Source organism: Podarcis cretensis, assembly GCF_951804945.1.
Source record: "Podarcis cretensis genome assembly, chromosome: 12".
Classification (NCBI taxonomy): domain Eukaryota; kingdom Metazoa; phylum Chordata; class Lepidosauria; order Squamata; family Lacertidae; genus Podarcis; species Podarcis cretensis.
In genome coordinates, this window is record NC_137181.1 from 26,232,832 (window position 1) to 26,250,784 (window position 17,953).

General features: G+C 39.9%; 1 protein-coding gene across 2 annotated transcripts in view; it reads left to right on the forward strand.

Moving 5' to 3' along the window:
• Positions 1–17,953, forward strand: part of RUNDC3B (RUN domain containing 3B) — a 31,884-nt gene that overhangs the window by 10,434 nt on the left and 3,497 nt on the right. The window contains exons 8-10 of one of the 2 annotated variants that reach the window (XM_079948359.1): positions 514–671; positions 11,318–11,464; positions 17,585–17,706. In XM_079948359.1, coding sequence (XP_079804485.1) covers positions 514–671; positions 11,318–11,464; positions 17,585–17,706 — 427 coding nt within the window. The remainder of the gene's footprint in view (positions 1–513; positions 672–11,317; positions 11,465–17,584; positions 17,707–17,953) is intronic. The other variant, XM_079948360.1, reaches the window with a different exon arrangement.

Sequence of the window (17,953 nt, forward strand, 5' to 3'; positions counted from 1 at the left end):
CCCTGCTGGATTAGGGCTGAGGTGCCTGTAGTCCAGCATCCTCACAGTGGCCAACCAGACAAAGCAGGCATATTAACAGAAAACACCATGGAAGCTTTCCCACCCTTCTGGGGTAACTGCAGCTTTCATTGGTCCGGCTGAACTATTCTGAGTCCCAGCTCCTTTAGTAAAACTACACATTAAACACGCTCCTGGCAACACACTATAACAATTGGAAGGCTGTCACACCTCCTGCTATTAATGGCAGATGTATACCTAACATATTAATTACATAACTGTATACAAAACTACTTATTTGTTAAACAGAATGATTTAAATAGTTTTTTTCCTTAACATTTTATTATTGATAGTTACGGTAATTACCAAAGAATAAGTTTTAACATTTTCTAACTACTAGTTTCAAGAAGTATCAAATGCAAGAGAGCTCACCAAAATACTTTAAAAATAAATTTTAAAGTATTAGTTGCTTGGTTTGCAAATTTTGCAGTACAATTAATACTTATGTGTTTCTAGGGTTATCTAGAAGAGCTAGTACGCCTTAGAGAGACCCAACTGTCTGAATCCATCTCTCAGAAGAAGTTATTGCGTCAGAAGGTAGAAGCTATGGATTTGGCTCATAAAATGGAAAAGGAACAACTTGAGTACATCATTGTGGAACTGCAAGACCAGCTGTAAGTTGGATGCAGTGCAGAAAACTTGATGGAGAAGTAATGTTTTTTTGAAGAATACTGTAGTTTTTTGGTCATTATATGAAAAATCCAGCTCATATGTTAATCAAATTAATGTAGTTCAGTTACAAAAACTGAAATTATATTTGAAAATCCTTGGGGGGAAAACCAATTTTTTATTCCCGAAAATGTATACTGCCCACTATAAAAAAAAAATCATGGCAGTGAACAGCATAAAATACATAATAAAATTGCATTCATAAAACAAGTACAAAATACATCACAAATCAGTAAATCAAATTAATACATAGGCATAGCTGGATCACCCCTCAGGGAAAACTTGGGTTAAGTTTTAAGATTTAAGCAGGTGCCTAAATATCAGTGCTGTAGGTGCCTGCCTGATGTTCATTGGAAGCATTTTTCAAAGGACAGATGTCACTACACAAAATGTCCTCATCTTAGTGGACATAAGATGAACCATGGGAGCATACAAAACAACTAAGACTGCCTCTCTTGAAGACTGATGTGCCTGGCCAGTGGCATACAAAGTAAGGAGTTCCCAGAGGTAACTGGTTCCAAGTTGTTCACAGCTTTATGTCAATAACAAGACCTTAGACTTGACTCAGTAGCATATTGGCAGCCAGTGTAGCACTTTGAACACAGGAGTTATGCACTGTTGATAGGGCATCTACTATAACAACCTTGCTGCAGATGCCTTATCCAGTCTTAAGGGAAGGCCCACAAAGAGGGCATTGCAGTAATCCAATCTAAACTATGAATGCCTGAACTACAGCAGCTAAGCTATGGTATCTACCAGTCCAGGAATAGTTGTAGCTGTTGCGCCAGCTGACATCCAGGGGCAGTCCTAAGCTACACACCTGCTTCTTCAGAGGGAGAGTAACCATACCCAGAAGAGACAGCTAACCTATTTTCTGAATCTGGGAACCTCTCACCTACAGAGCTTTTACCAGCTTTCTTTATTGGTCCTCATCCAGCCCACCACTGTTCCCAGGAACTGATCCAGCTCCTGTGCTGCTACACCTGAGTCAGATGTTTTGGAGAAGTAGAATTTTGTGTCATCAGTATATTGGGTGCCAACAACATGTTGACACTGTGTTCCAAATCCTGTAATTACCATTTCCAGTGGGTGGCTTCTGCTCCCAGGAGATTGGCCAAGAGATTTCTCTGAATGGGTACAAATTTCTTCATATCACAAGAACAAATACAATGACAACATAGCAATCTGAATTGCATGAAAAAGGTTGCCCTAGGCAAAAGTTACTCATCTTATGGCCTCTGTGGAAACTGCAAATGCCACCTTTGTAAGCTCCCAAAGCATAAGCCACTGTCCCTTTCTTTTAGCTAATGCAGGGGCACAGGTTCCAGTGGGCAGGTGGGCCACTCACTTGTCAATCACTTGACATCACATCAGGTGACCTGTTTTTGCCGGCGTAGTTTGAAATAAAGCTATACAGATAAAGACCCAGCACTGTCCACTGATTCTGAGGGCTTGCAAGACTCTGTAAAGGGGGCTCTGCACAGGGCTGCAATCCCCTTTGGGCCCAGTCTTGGCCTGCTTTGTAGGGCAGGTGAGCATGGCTTTGTCAAAACAACCTTCCAGAAGAGGTTTGGTGAGTCTGTTAATGGCTTCCTTGTCATTCCCCATGTTGTGGGAATGGGATTTGTTTCTTCTTATGAGATCTAGAGAGGGTTTTCCTTTAGTCTGTTGCCATTTGTTGGAATGAACATATCCTAGACTCGAGGGCCTTTCAGAAGAGTCACTCAGAATAAATTGGAATAGGAATGGAATCCCCGCCTCGACATATGGATTCCATATTCTCCAATAAAAGTGTATAAACAACTGCATACTAATTTCCATATTATGATGTATGTGTAAGATTAAAAGGTAAAGGGACCCCTGACCATTAGGTCCAGTCATGATCGACTCTGGGGTTGTGGTGCTCATCTTGCTTTATTGGCCAAGGGAGCTGGCGTACAGCTTCTGGGTCATGTGGCCAGCGTGACCAAGCCGCTTCTGATGAACCAAAGCAGCGCATGGAAACGCCGTTTACCTTCCCCCTGGAGCGGTACCGATTTATCTACTTGCACTTTGACATGCTTTCGAACTGCTAGGTTGGCAGGAGCAGGGACCAAGCAATGGGAGCTCACCCCGTCTTGGTGATTCGAACTGCGACCTTCTGATCGGCAAGTCCTAGGCTCTGTGATTTAACCCACAGCGCCACCCGCCTCCCTATGTGTAAGATTGGGTATAAGCTATTATTATTATCACCCTTCATCCAAAGATCACAGGGTAGGTAATAACCTAAAAATACAAAATAAGAACACAAAATACACAATAAATAAAAAAAAGCCAGCAACCCCCCTCCCTGCCCACAAACCTATTTAAAGGGACTAAAGCCTGGTTGAAGAGATGTTTTCACCTATTGCCTAGAGATATGTAATGAGGGTGCCAGGTGATCCTCCCCTCCCTGAGGAGAGCATTCCAGAATGGGGAGCCACTGCAGAAAAGGCCTGTTCTCATGTTGCCACCCTCTGGACTTCTTATAAAGGAGGCTAATGAAGAAGGGCCTCAGATGGTGATTTCAGGGTCCAGATTGGTACATATGGGTAGAGGTTAAAGCTATTCTAGCTTTAGATAAGACAATGCATGTGACACTTGAGATATTTTTCTTGGCAGGTTTACTTGCCTTGGACAATGTATAAAGGTTTGACTTACTAGATACTTCATTTTGAACAACTTTTAATTCTCATTCAAATTTAAAGATACCACATTATTAGAAATTTGTCAAAGATTTGTTAACTGAGATTGATGACACCTAAGTGCTGCAGTTATATTTGCAGTGATACTTAGGTAGATATGTAATACTTTCTTTATATAATTTTATTAATTTTTCGTTAATAACAATCCAATGTATTAATACAATACCAAATCATAATTCAATTAAAAACGCCAATTGTCAGATGCCAAATTAAACATTTTGGTCGACTTCCCAAAGTCATGTTGACTTCCCATGTTAGGAGATTTTTAGGAGATGTTGATTCCTTGTTCCCACTCCAATCTGCTTATTTAATCAAAATAATACAGTTCTGATGTTGATCCTTTATTTTAACAGCCACTGATGTGTTGACTTTTGTTCATATTTATCCTTTAATTTGCAATTTGCATATCCTTTAATTTGCAAGTGGACTTTATATCTGGTAACTCTGTGTGGAATGTTTTTTTAAAAAAAATGTTCAACCTTCCTTTCTTGTTGCAATCAATCATTTTCAGCATTCCCCCCCCCCCGCCCCCACTCCAAGGACTCAATTTTACTGTGTAGTGACCTTTCACCATCTTGCTTTTCTTAAAACTGAAAGTGGTCTGAAGTCTGGCTATTACTCCAGCCTCACTTCCAGCGTTTTCTTTGAATTCTTTCCCATCCAATAACAAGCTGATATCTTATCAACACCATAGTAAATCAAAGTTCAAGTCCTCCATAGGAGGGTATTGCCACAGAACATCCCAATATTTTCCACACAGTTCCATTTTTTCAATTAATCCATAAGCATTATAAAGTCCTTGTTAATTCCCTCTTGCAGTCCATTATTAATTGCAATCCATTAATAATTGCAATCCATTAGTAGCTAATTTTCTTCTTTGGTGAAGAGTTGCCAAATCATAAAACAGCATAGTGAATATGTACTGTACTGTTGAAAGTAAGAAATTTTTTAATGCCCCTTTAAAAGTAAATTTTTTTTTACTGGCTTCTTAGATCTCAGGGGGTTCTCAACTAAAGACTTGAGCTAGCGCAAGCAGATTCCACCCCATGTCCCCAGATCTGATTTAGAGATGCATGATGGAAGGAGATGGAGAGAGGGTTCAATATTCTTAAGGAAATATGTTGATTTTTCTTAAAACTATATATAGAGCATAGTATTTTGTTTAGCTGTGTCACCTTTTCATGTAATATGTGCTTACAAATCATGTGTTGTGTGACACTTGTAGAATCTGTGCTTCTAGCCAGAAGTGGGTAGAAGGTTAAAGTTCAGATAAAATTTGTTCCAGCCTTTTTACTTTCATATATCATTTTAAAGAACATGACTACTCATGTGATTCATCCTTTTTCTTCTTTTTAAGACAACCCAGCTTGATTTTTATCACCTGTCTCCAGTTATGATGATAAGAGCATAATGGCCTGCTGGATCAAGCCAATGACCCATTTCATCCATCAGTTTGCTTCCACAGTGGCCAGCCAGAAGCTTGCTGGAAGCAGCAGCTCATATTTGTCACTAGTTTGGCATATTCTGAATTTGAACATACTAAATCCAAGTAACAACCAAAAAAGCCCCCCTCCCTTTATTTTGAATTATCTGTATATAAATAGAATTACATTCTAGATACAGTTCTGGCACCTAAATATTCATCTCATCATTTGATCTTAAACAGGAGTGGGCAGCTTAAATGATAAAGATTGTGTCAGTGGGGGCCATTGTAGAATGCTTTTCACAAGCAAGATGTGCATAATAAAATCGCCTTTTTTCTTTCTTAGCCCATGCTTTAGATGCTTGGTGCAGCTCTATGTGGACCGCTGGTTAATTGTGATGTTAGCTCTTTTATTAGCATTTTTTGATACTGCATTAGTCAGATTGTTGTGAGTCATGGTTTACTTAATATGAATCATCTTTTTAGCTGCGTAGCTGTAATACTCTGGAGAATATTCTGCCATAGTTGCTTTGCATGTAGGTATTGTCTCTGTAAGAAGATAATGGGCTTTAAAGATCTGAGGGGCATACACACACACACACACACACACATAGAGCAGAAGAAATAGTAGATAATATTTGATCAGCTATTTAACAGCAGTTAAGCAGCTAAGTTAGTAGAACACTATCAGGTGCATGTTGAGAGTTGCTTTTTGAAAATGTGTTAATGAAGTTACCTTTTGCTAGCATATTCCATTGAACATTAAAGGTATGTGTTGTTCATATAAGAAAAAGACAATTTTTAAAGCAATCTGTCAGGTCTTTTGCCTCTACTTCAGATTTTCCTTAAAGGAATAACTTAAGAATGGTAGGGAACTGTTGTTTGAAGCTAATGGCTAGTCACACTCCCCCAGGTACTCAGAACTGTACTGAAAATTTAAGTGGTAGAGCAGAACATTCTGTACTTGAAACAGATGCTTAGCAACAGTTGTGCATGCTGTTAGCGATTTGAAAAATGTGTAATTGGTACTTTGGCAGTTTCTATTATGATTGGGAAGTGTGAAGAATAGATCACAGATCATGGAAAGCATTGTCTTTTAAAACATGACTATGACATATTTGTTAAAAAATCAGTATTATTATTTTTTACTATAAATGTCTGTTCTGATTCCCTTTGTTCTTTGTCCTCAACTTTGATCTCGGCAGCTAGCCACTAAATGCCATGGCATTTGAATCAATTCAGATTGTTCAGGCTGTTTTTCTTTGATAGAGGTTTAAAAATTAAATATGGTTATGACTCACTGTCAGTGTGACAGAAGAGATTTAAAATTACAGGCTGGGATTTAAACTTAAATGTGATTACATGACTCATTATTTGATGAAACTGCTTGATTTAAAAAAAAGATAATGCCAGAAATGAAACCCAAAACCTTAATCCTCAACTGTGTCCTATACATAAGAGGTAAAGTAAATGGCATAGTATTTTAAATGCTCAACATTTTAAAATTATTTACAAAAGTATACTAAGTAGTGACAGAATTCATATGACGATCATGGTCTCAACCTGTGAACAGTCTAAAGCATTCCTGTTCCGTTGAAGAATGTAGCCCTTAAGCAAATTTTTAGTAAAATACCTCTCTGAAACAGATTATGCAGAAAATTGTCAAAATAATTGCATAAAAATATTGCACATTAAAATTGTGGAGATAAGATATGACTTTAAATGCAGTTAAGTTGTAACTGTTTGTATAGTTATAAAATGGTGAATGCAAGTGTTTGCATATTAAAGCTGGAAAACAAAGCTGGTCTACTTCTGAGAGTGGCACTCAGGCATAAAAAGCCCCATTAATTTGTTTTTCATAACCAGGAAGGCTCAACTATAATAATATTTGTAGGAATCTGTGAAAAGTTGTGTTTCACTTGTGTTCTTCTGAGTAAGGATATTAATCTGTATGAATAACATTTACCTTCTGCCCTACCCCAGTCAGTGGGGTGGGGGCAATACCTTAAATATATAAACTTGGCCATCTACTTTATTATCAGGGAGTTTTACCTGGACACATCCTCTTATGATCTGATATTATCAAGACCAGGTGCATGTCTTGTGTCTTCAAGGAGTTGTGCTTTTGGTTTAGTGGGCCCAACACCCTCCCATTAGAAAGCAGGCAGGCACTATTCCTGTTAAGTTTCAGAATCCAGTTTAAATTTTTTTTTTATTTCAAAAGGCCTTTGAATTATGAACACAATTTTATGTTGTTTTCAGACGTTTTAACATATCTTTTGAATTTCTGTGTATTGTATGGCTGAGGCATATAGTCAAAAGCTGCAATTGATTGCATAGAATAAGCCCCCCTCTGAAGTAGATGTTAGATTATTCCATTGCTGCTGGCCAACATTATTAAGTTTCTTGGGATTTGCTGCATCTTCTGCTTTGCACATTCTACTATGGCAAAAAGAGCCAAGCAAGCTCTTTTCATTTTTGCCCGGTTTGCCTTCACCAGTGATGGATCAAGAGATTGTTTTTGTGATATAGATATTTAATAAATTTGGACTGCTTTCTGTACAAATTTCAGGTACATGAAAAATCATTGGCAATGGGGGGGGGGGGGAGAGAATCCTAATCCTTGTTCTGACTATACTGTATTCTTTTAATTTCATTATATATATATTATTGTTGATTTAGGATTCCTTATCCTGAAATCAGCTCTTACAGATGTTGTTCTTGCATAAGAAGAATGTGAAAAGGGGGAAACATAGCTTGTGGTAATAGCAGGGAACAGGTGCATTTGTTTATGATTAAGATTTACTGGTTAATTGCAGATTGACTTTATTGATCTTGCTTGACTTTAGATGGCACCTTGGGGTTCTTATTTAGAAGCCATCTGGGCATTGAGTGATATATAAATTAATAAATAATGATATGCCTTGTATGTGCTGCTTCTCTGGGTTTGAACAGTCTTCTGTACTATTCTCTGTTCCTACTTTTTGCTGTTTTACATTACAAATACATTGCCAGGTTTTGAGCAGATACTCATGTGTCATTGTTCTCCCCCTTTAACCAGATAGTGTTTTGAGTAACTTCAACAGAGTTACTTTTTTGTTTTCTTTCCTACCCCTACAGAGGAAGCAGTTTTTGCTTAAATATTACATTGTAATAGGGATGTATGGGATGTTAGCGGAGGCTTTCTGAGCAGACAAGACCAATGGTGGGCCCAGCCATCAAGAAGGTGGTTTCTGCATGTGCTGTAGAGGGAAGTGTGGGGCAGATGGGGCTCATCAACCTAGGAAGGAAGTACATCCAGGAGAAGGAAAGCTCTGATCCTAAACCACTGCCTTGTGGGATACATTCAGGAGAAGAAAAGGCTAAGGAGTAAAACCTGCACCAATACTGAGTGGAGTCCCTAAGACAGTTGGATGGCTCCTTGTACACCTCCTTCCATCAACTCCTGCAGCCAAGCTGGTGCTAAATGTATTGCTGTGCTTTCCTTTGCACCACAACAGCAAGGCCAAGGTCTTGTCACCCTGGACCTCCATACACACTGCCCAAGCTTGCGCCCTGAGGCTCACTCTGTTCTCTCTTGAGACAGATGGGTGCCAGAAGCATTGCAATATAATGTTACTAAATGGCCAATGGTATGGGATGAGGAATGAGTAAAAGAGCATTTGAAAATCTTGCAGAAAAAAATAAAAGTTGAATATTTTTCTTCTGAAAACAAGTACATATGTGAAAGCCCATGTAGCCTGGTGTGTAACAACATATAAAGGATTCTTTATGGCAAAACATTGTGTGATTTGTCGTAATGCATATTAATCCATTTTTACACACTTTGTATCACACCAAAGTTCAAGCTGGTTTATAAAAATCAAAATCTAGTTCAAATCTAAGAATAATACCAATTTAAAATACAATAAAGATAAAGATTCAGAACAGCACTGCAAAATAGCCTTAAACAGCCCAACATCTATCTGCAATTAAACCCGCCAATATTCTTACTAAATGGAAAGTTTTTAGCTTTTTGACTGAGACTTTTTGTGGATGCAATAGGAAGTACTGAAAGCACACGGGTGCCTATGGGCACCATGTTGGAAACCCATGCCTTAGCAAATTAAAATGGTTTTTCCTGGCATCTAAAACAAATCAAAGTAGGTTCAAAGTAAATATGTTTGGAGATGACATCATGCAATCAGGGTGCTGCAACAGATAACCACTGTCCTTGTGATCACCACCTAATCCCATAATATATGGCATGTGTATATTAAACTACTAATAAATTTATCATGGCTACTACTTGCAGAAAAACGTATTAATCTGACTTAATAGTATGTGGAAAAATTATTTCCAGGATCAGTATTCCTGTGAAGCAGCTGCTTCTGGTGCCAGTTTCCCTCCATATGTATATCATTTTTAAAAACAAAACAGGATTGGGCACACTGTCACTTTTAACTGCAGACACGAGCATATTTAAGGCTACAATGAGTACCAGTTTACCTAGAAGTAAGTTCCATTTTGAGTAGACCTGTACAAGTGTAGGTTTGTGCTTTAAGGCTGGGTTTATTATTTTCGGGAAGCATACAGATACATGTCAGCAATCTGAATTTAGTCTTAAAATAGCTCTGAACAATTGAAATGTAGATTTGGTATGTAACAGTTGGCATATTTGGAGCCACTTGCAGAAACAGCCTTATCTTGGCTTACTACTTGTGGCTTGTTTGGGAGAAACAAACCATGAGCACTGCTTCACACATAATGCTAAGCCAAGCCTTGTTTGTTTGCTCTGTATGTAGGCAAAGTAGAACAGAAGCAACTGAGCAGCATATACAAGCACACTGCTTGTTCATCGTAGGCCAGGGCTGGGGCCAAATTTGGCCCTCCAGGCTGTTTTTTGCAGGCCTTGCCCACCAGCCCTATATACAATGCCATGGTTTAGATGAATTAGTGCTGTGTAAGATAAGACCACTGATTTATATTTTACATGTATGCCCAGAACTTTTGCTAATCTCTTTTATTTTATGTTCCTTGGGGAGACTGGTAACAAGTCTCCCGAGTGACAATTCTGGGAAATACCCTGAGCAGAAAACTATGCTGCTTGTCAATAACTAGAATTCTACTATTGTCATCTCCTCCATAAATCCGCAGTCTTGGATTCCCGTAGTTTGCTGGGTTTTTGTTTGCTATTGGGAGTTCTGACACTATACTAACATGTAGTTAGAGGCAAATAACACACCACATGCATCGTTGCATGGGCTCACATCCATGACATTTGAAATTTCAACAGATTTGAGTCATCAAGGTGGTGCTGACAACTCATTCCATAGAGAGGGGATATGTGAAGGAGATTTATCCAATAGGAGAATTCATAGTACTGGTAAGTAATCAAGCTATGGCTGTACTGTTAAGTTAAAAACACTCCCAGTCTTTTCCCATGTTAAATACTTTCCCCACTGTGAAGTATACCTGCTTTTGATCTTACAGAAATGACACTTTTTCTGTAACTTTTCTGACCTGAGATGGTGAACTTATTTTCAAAATAATACAAATTACTTTTTTACTTAAGTCGCTTTCTCTGTGTCTTTACTCTTACTTGGCTTTCTTACTGTTTTTTTGCCTATGTGTCAGGCATAACTCATAGGTAATACATTGAGACACACATATAGACCCCAAATTAAGTATTTTTCTTTACAGTAGTAGAAGTAAAATTGCACAGTGCAATATAATCAACCTGTTTAGGAGGTACACAATGCAGTTTTTGAAGAAAACCACTAGAAAATAAAACTACATTAAGTTTGCCATGAGTAACTGTATGGAAACCTTCATTAACACATTTTTTCTTTTAATTTTGCCCCAGAAAAGAATTAATATAAAGTAGCACTTAAAATTCTCTACTTGGTTTGTTTTCCAGGATGAAATAAAAGTGAAAAACAATAGGTACTTCAGTTGCAATGCAGCTGTTAACGGCATTTTTGTACCTTGTGTAGTTCTATTGACAACCACACTTCTGCTTGAAAGAAATGTGAAATTGGACTTTAATCTGGACTCTCCTACAGACTGCTGATATAGGCAGATCAATTTGTTTTAGAGCTTAATACCTTGATTTCTTCTTTTGTAAAAGTTATAAATTAAGAACTTAGAACTTGCGCTGTTTGCTAACTGAAAACTGAGGATTATATTTTCTGTTTAAGAAGTAGTATTTAACTCATTGCTTTTATTTCTACATTATTTGCAGTTCACTGGTCACCTTGTATACTGTAGTGTAAGTCTCTCTGTACAGTTCCTTTCAGTTTTTTGTTTTGTTTTCAGTACTAACATTCTGACTGAGAAGTCTCCTAGGATGAAGGGTGCTTTAAGAATAGCATGCTAGCAGGTGATCTTCCAAGAATGAGCCTATTTTCTTCCTGTGATTTAAGACATTACTTCTAATGGCATCAAATTCACTGTGTGTTCACAGAACTGTGCTAAAGAATAATGATTTAAGATCAAGACAAGAATTAACCACCCATCTCACCAATCAGTGGCCTTCCCCAGGAGCTCTGGATGTTAATGCTGTTGCCTTGGATACACTACTTTATCGAAAGCAAAATAAGCAATGGGATGAGTAAGTTGAAATATTTGTGCAGTGCTCCTAGAGATCCCAGAAATTTCATTCTCCCCACCCCCACTCTAGTGCATCTTGTCAACCAGATTATGTATGTGTTTAAGGGGAAAACTGGTAGATAACTAAACATTAGAAAGCAGAATAGAATTATATAGTAGCATATTTATCTTAAACACATTAGGTTGTATGCAGCTAAGTCATGCTCATGAGTACAGATGCATTGGAATCAATGGACAAATTAGACAAGTATATTGAGTTCAGTAAGTCTTCTCTGAGTATGACTTAGTTGGATGCAACCCATCTGCTATAACAAATCATACTCATAAGCACATAATACTTTTTGGGTGGTATCTAAGTCATACTCTGTTTAGACTCTGAAATCAGTTTCAATAAACTTAAGTTAGTCATGACTGAAGTCCATTGATTTCAGTGAGTTTGCTCAGAGAATCACTTAATACAAAGTATTTTACATACATTTCCAGCAAATCTTAGAATAACCTTTATTATCTATTTTACTCAACAGTACCTCCTTTACATGCTGCATTAAACCATAGTTTAAATCAAACTACAGTTTAATGAATAAGCAGCATGCTGGTACAGTGTGTTCATGGTTTCTTGCTGGCTGACTGTGCTTGATTTATTTAGAGGAGACGAGCTATGAACCCAGATTCAGAGCAACATAAGCCAGAATCTGGTTTGTTTTGTCTGCAGCACGAGAGGAACAGGAGTGATGAGGAGTACCATGGTAACTTTTGAGTATGATAATTGTTGCTCATTCACATTGCTTTGAACTATGGATTAATGTGATGTAACTGAACCAATGCAAATTGTTCTGCATAATGAGTTTAAGATGGGGTGGTTGTTGTTACTGGCATTTTTATCCCACTCTTTATCCAAAAAAGGTTCCCAGAGTGGTTTACAAATATCAGTGAAGTTTTATCAACTGTAGTTAAGGACATACTAAATTTGTCTGGAGTGTTCATTAGGATCATCATACCTTTAATGAAGGTTAACAGTAGTCAGACGTAATGTAGAGAGAGTGGGGGTTTCCCATACAAGATGTGGCAGGGGCATGATTCCACAGCCTGATCCCTTTATCAGCAGTGGGCAACATGTGCTCTTCCAGGACTTGTTAGACTCTAACTACCATCAACCCATCAGCATGAGCAATGGGAGTTGTAGTCTGACAACACTTGGAGGGCCACAGGTGTATGTTCTTGCTATATAGTTCCAGTTACAGATATATAGTTCAGCCTTGTTGTCTTCAGCCTTTAAAATTTATTAGAATTATATTTTCATATTAAAATGGAAGTGCCTAATTGCATTATTACCTCAAATTTGCTGAGATTTCACTTGGATGCTGATTTCACTTTTAATTTAGCATCCCATGTTACATTCTGCAACATAAAGGTTGGTCTAAAATTTATAGGAACATGGAGTGGAATCAGATTTGTTCCCTTGCACTCACAGACGGGCTTTTGATCCAGTGTTGTCTAATGGAGGAGGAGCAGGTACTTTGAGCCACTGCAACATTTGCAGACCCCAGTCCCCCCTAAAAATCCATTCCATAGAGTTGAAGGACCTTCCAGAGCAAGGTGCAAGGTGGCATGGGGTAGAGCTATTAGGGAAAGGAGGAACTGGCAACATTTGCTTCCCCTCTACATTCTGTTGTTGGTGAAGCTCATTAGTATGGGTTATGCAGCACCACCTTGTGGTCGAGGCATTAAAGTGTCGATTAGGAAAGTAACCAGCTTCCAGAATTCAGTTTGCTTTCCTGCCTTGAGTCGAGCTGTCACTGTTCTTTGTTGCTCCCTGCCTTTTCTCACTAAATACTATATCTGCGGGGTGGTTGTTTTTTGTGTGGCCATCCTGTTTTCTGTGGAGGTCTCCTGTTCCTTGAATAAATCAAGTGTCTTCATGTACTTCACTTTAATTTCCTGGTGGGGGGGGGGGGGATTTAGGTTTGCCAGTTGGACTTCTCCCAGTTTGCCATTTTCATAGCTTTTTAACTCTGCCTCTTTTTTACAGTTTCTCTGCTTTGTTTTCTTCCAGTGTGTTCTTTCCCCCGTGACTTTATACTGTAGTTTCTGCCACCCTGTTTCTGGCTTTGTGCATTCCTATTTATATTTAGGGGGAGTTCCTTAAATGTATATAGTCTATTTCACTCCTTTGCTTTCCCTTCTTGGTGACCACTTTTACGAAGGGTAGGAATCAGTTGAAAGTTTGAGAGCCATGCCTAAGAAGCCCCAGCAAACCGCACCTTCTTATTAGGTGTTTGTGTTGGTCCCGCGCTCAGATTCCATTGCAGCTTTCATTCTGCAAAGCAATTTGCCTTTTCAAGAAATTATGTGTACTGCATCCCCCATCAGCTTTGGTTGTCCTGTGGCTTGCAAAGTGACTCAGAAGTGCAAACATACTGAAGGGGCTGTTTCTCATAGCTCTGAGAGACACAGAAGTGCATTTGTTATAGGGATGAGTGCTCAGCAACAGAGGGGATGAGTTCTCGAATGGCTGTCTCCTGTCCATTTAAAGAGAGGCTGTGTTGTGGGATGTAATGTGATGGAGATGGATCACCAAGCCCAGCATGTGAATGTTTCATGCTCCCACAGCTCCTCAGAAGGGGAGGACTTTGGGGGATCCCAGGGCTCTCCTGTCAGCCCCCAACCCCAGGAGTTGCCTACTTTAGCTATGCCTCATTCATATTCTATTACTGCTAACAATACTGCTGCTGGCACTTCTCATCAGGCTGCCTCGCTTTTCTCTCCAGTATGTGTTATTTTCAGTGAAGGCCTTAAACCCAATCAAAGAGATGCCATTAGGTGCTTTTTCTTTAGAGCCCAGGGGTTCGGATCCTGAATCTAATTCTGTGCCTTCCTGTTCCCATAGTCAGCTCTATCTCATTCCTTCTCAGAATTTGGCAACTGCTCCCTCTCTTATGGCGGGCAGCCAGCCACCTCCTGATGCCTCTTTCAGCCAATTCCATGCAGCTAAAGGCATTGCTGTTGCAGCGGATTCTGCATCTAATGGCCCTGCATTAAAGGGGAAAATATGAATCCTTATGGGGAATTGGATATTGAGGAAGTGAAATGAAGCGAGAGATCTCAGTCAGAGGCTCATTCCTCTCAAAAACCAAACTGTTAACTGTAGCCAACTTAGATTCAGATGAAGGTGATGTCTGACTGAGGAGAAATATGCCATGGGGAAGTTATGGCCAGATCCAGAATGTCTGACATCCATGGCCAATATGGTGCCATTAAAATTAGCAGAGCCCTTTCTTCCTAAAGTTTCTGTAGGAGTTGAGGAATAACCAGAACTGGAGGGAAGGCATAAAGTAGACCAGGTGGCCACAAAGCTGCTAGCGCATCTGTTGCTTCTACCATCAGACAATGGAACCCGGTGAAGAACCTCTCAACCTGACAATTTATGTCGGATGCAAAGAGGTCCACTTTGATTGTGCCATAACAAGTCTGAAATTGCTGAAATACAGCTGGGTGTAACATCCACTCCCCCAATATTACCCTATCCACGGTCAGATAAACTGTTGCTGACTTGGTGTTTATAGAGAGGTGCCCAGGTGAATCAGCTGACTCACTTACATGTGGTGACTTTTGGCCCAATTGATCAAGCAACTGTGGTCTTGCAGGCATGAGACAGCTCGGCATGTCCTGTTGAGCCTGATCCAAAATTACTAGGGCACAAATTGGATTTCACAGTGTCTTTATGCTGCATTGCAGTATATGAAGGACATTTCAGCAAATGTACCTCTCCATAGGTGGCTTATAATTTAGTTTTTCATATTTATAGCCTGCTTTTCAAGGCAGCAACAGGTTATTTTAGTGCATGTAGTGAAAAGAGCGAAAGGATGGCTGGTCTCCGGTCTCCCAGTTGCTGAAGAAGGAAGGCTTGAAGGATTATTTCCAAAGGCTTTAATGTTTTGATTACTGCAGTACATATACACATTGCTGGCACTTCAGGCAATACACGTGACTAATTTTAAATGCAGCTGCAAGGCCGGTACTCTTAACTGTCCAAGTTTTAGTTGTTGATCAGACACACACCCCTTTGTGAAATGGGATAGGCTCATCGTAGGGCAGTTAGCGTTTCTGCATTATCACACTACATATGGCTTAGCTCAGCACGGGGTTGGACTCGGTGGCCCTTGTGGTCTCTTCCAACTCTGATTCTATGATTCTATGATATAGTAGGCGGAACCCTCGGTTGCCTACTCTTTTTGCTCCTGCTGGACCTAGTGAAATATCCCCGTCTGGGTAGGCACAGTTACTCCTTTTTTCTGAAGATGCCGAAGTGGGTGGTGCAGTGAGCACTGAGGGAGTGTCAGATAGAGGTTCTGACAGCCCTGTAGAGGGAGGTGGGGCTCATGGGTCTCATTATGGGGACAGATGAGACAAGTGAGCAGGTTAAGGGAGCCCCTCTTCCCAGGGTCTTCACTAACAGACTGCTCCACTCCTGGCAGAGGCCTCCACATCCTGCTGCAGCCCTTGCCCAGGTCCTCAGCCAATCCTCCATCTGCATGGAGCCAGTGTGGTGTAGTGGTTAAGAGCGGTAGTCTCGTAATCTGGGGAACCGGGTTCGTGTCTCCGCTCCTCCACATGCAGCTGCTGGGTGACCTTGGGCCAGTCACACTTCTTTGAAGTCTCTCAGCCCCACTTACCTCACAGAGTGTTTGTTGTGGGGGAGGAAGGGAAAGGAGAATGTTAGCCGCTTTGAGACTACTTAAAGGGAGTGAAAGGCAGGATATCAAATCCAAACTCTTCTTCTCTTCTTCTTCATCGTCCTGACACAGCCATGGCTTAGCCCAAACACGCAGGCTCCCAGGGAGCAGATGACAGCCACTCGGCTGCTCCCTAGTTGTTTTGTTGTTTTTCTGCTGTGCTGAGCTAAGTCATAGTTTGGCTTAGCATGCTATCCAAAGTTGGGTGTATGGTTTAGCTCTCTCCAGACTAACCATGACTTCTACACCAAGAACAAACTTTGATTTGGCTTAGCATGTGTTAGAATTCAGGCTCGGTCAGAGGTATGTGCCTATCTCTCCAGGCACCGGCTGAATTCTTTTGACCTCCCTCCGGCGACTCCCGGCAGGAAAAACACACGAGGTCCGTTCCGGCGATTTTCCTCAGGCTGTGAGAAAAACACACCAACTGCTTCTCCTCCTCCCTGCTCCCTGCATATCCCCAGGGAGGGGAATCAGACTCAGACAGAAATGTATCTACATTGCTTTTATTCCTGTCTTCAGCAGTCATACAGTGAAAGATGTCTGCTCTCTTCAACAAACAGAGAGAAAACTCCACCCATGTACATCCTGTACAGGTCACATGACACACACTGAGCTCACATCCTGTGCTCAATAAGGAGAATGGACTGCCCCTTTGTTTCCATGGTAACAGTCACATACATCCTGTCTGGCTTTGCAGCCACAAGCAGCTGACTGAGCTGCTAGAGCCTTTGCTTGCTGCAGCATTGCTGCTTTAGAATAACAAACCAGGCCACTGAATATTTGTTTTAAGATTTTTAGCTCTTCAATCAAACTATCAGAGTAGCTTACAATAAATATTTGAAAAAATAGTAAAATACAGCAAATCTAGAAAAATCAACATTAAAATAACAAACAAGATGAAATCAAAATTATCACTGTGTGTGGAAACAGGTGAATGTTAAAACTTTTAAAGAATAGTGCAAATGTTCTTAATTCCTTGCCTATATCACCGGTGGAGCTCCCTTTGGAATTGTACCCTTGACTATAATGCTGCAGTGTCTCTGTTTAAATAATGGTCAAGGGTTTCCTGCTTGGCAGGGGGTTGGACTCGATGGCCCTTGTGGTCTCTTCCAACTCTATGATTCTATGAAATGTGTGCATTCATAACTGAGTAGAGGATAACACCTTTTCTTCCTTTATGTAATCCTATTTAAAGAAAAACACATTTTAAAATTTCCAGCTTTATTTTATAGTACAGCATATTTGTTTGGAATCGCTGATGCAAACAGATGCTTTCCTATAAGTTACTATTTGCTATAGTACTTTGTAATAAAAATACCGTAATTGCTGGTTGCATTGTATAGCAGTTTGAAGGTAGTTACTGGAATTGCTAATTGTTTTTACAGAAAGAGTTTTCACAGCCTGGACCAGCTTTCTGCTGATGTTAGCCTTTCTCAGACATCTTTGGATCCAAGCCATTTAGAAGATGGAGATGGAAAACAGGATGGGATGAATTTACTTAGTGAAGGTAATCAGCCTAATAATTTATCTTTGATAAAGTATTTAATACTTTAAAGCAACTTATTTCCATTAGGGTTTTTGGGGGTTTTTTTTAGTACCTGCAGCTATCCCACTTCTTTCCTGCAACCTGCAATAATTCTAAGACCCTAAATCAGGTGAATGCCAAAGGATGGATATTTTCAGTCCCAGTAAAGTCAAGACATCGCAATATAGAACAATCTGTCTTGAATAAGACAATTTGGTAAGGCATTATC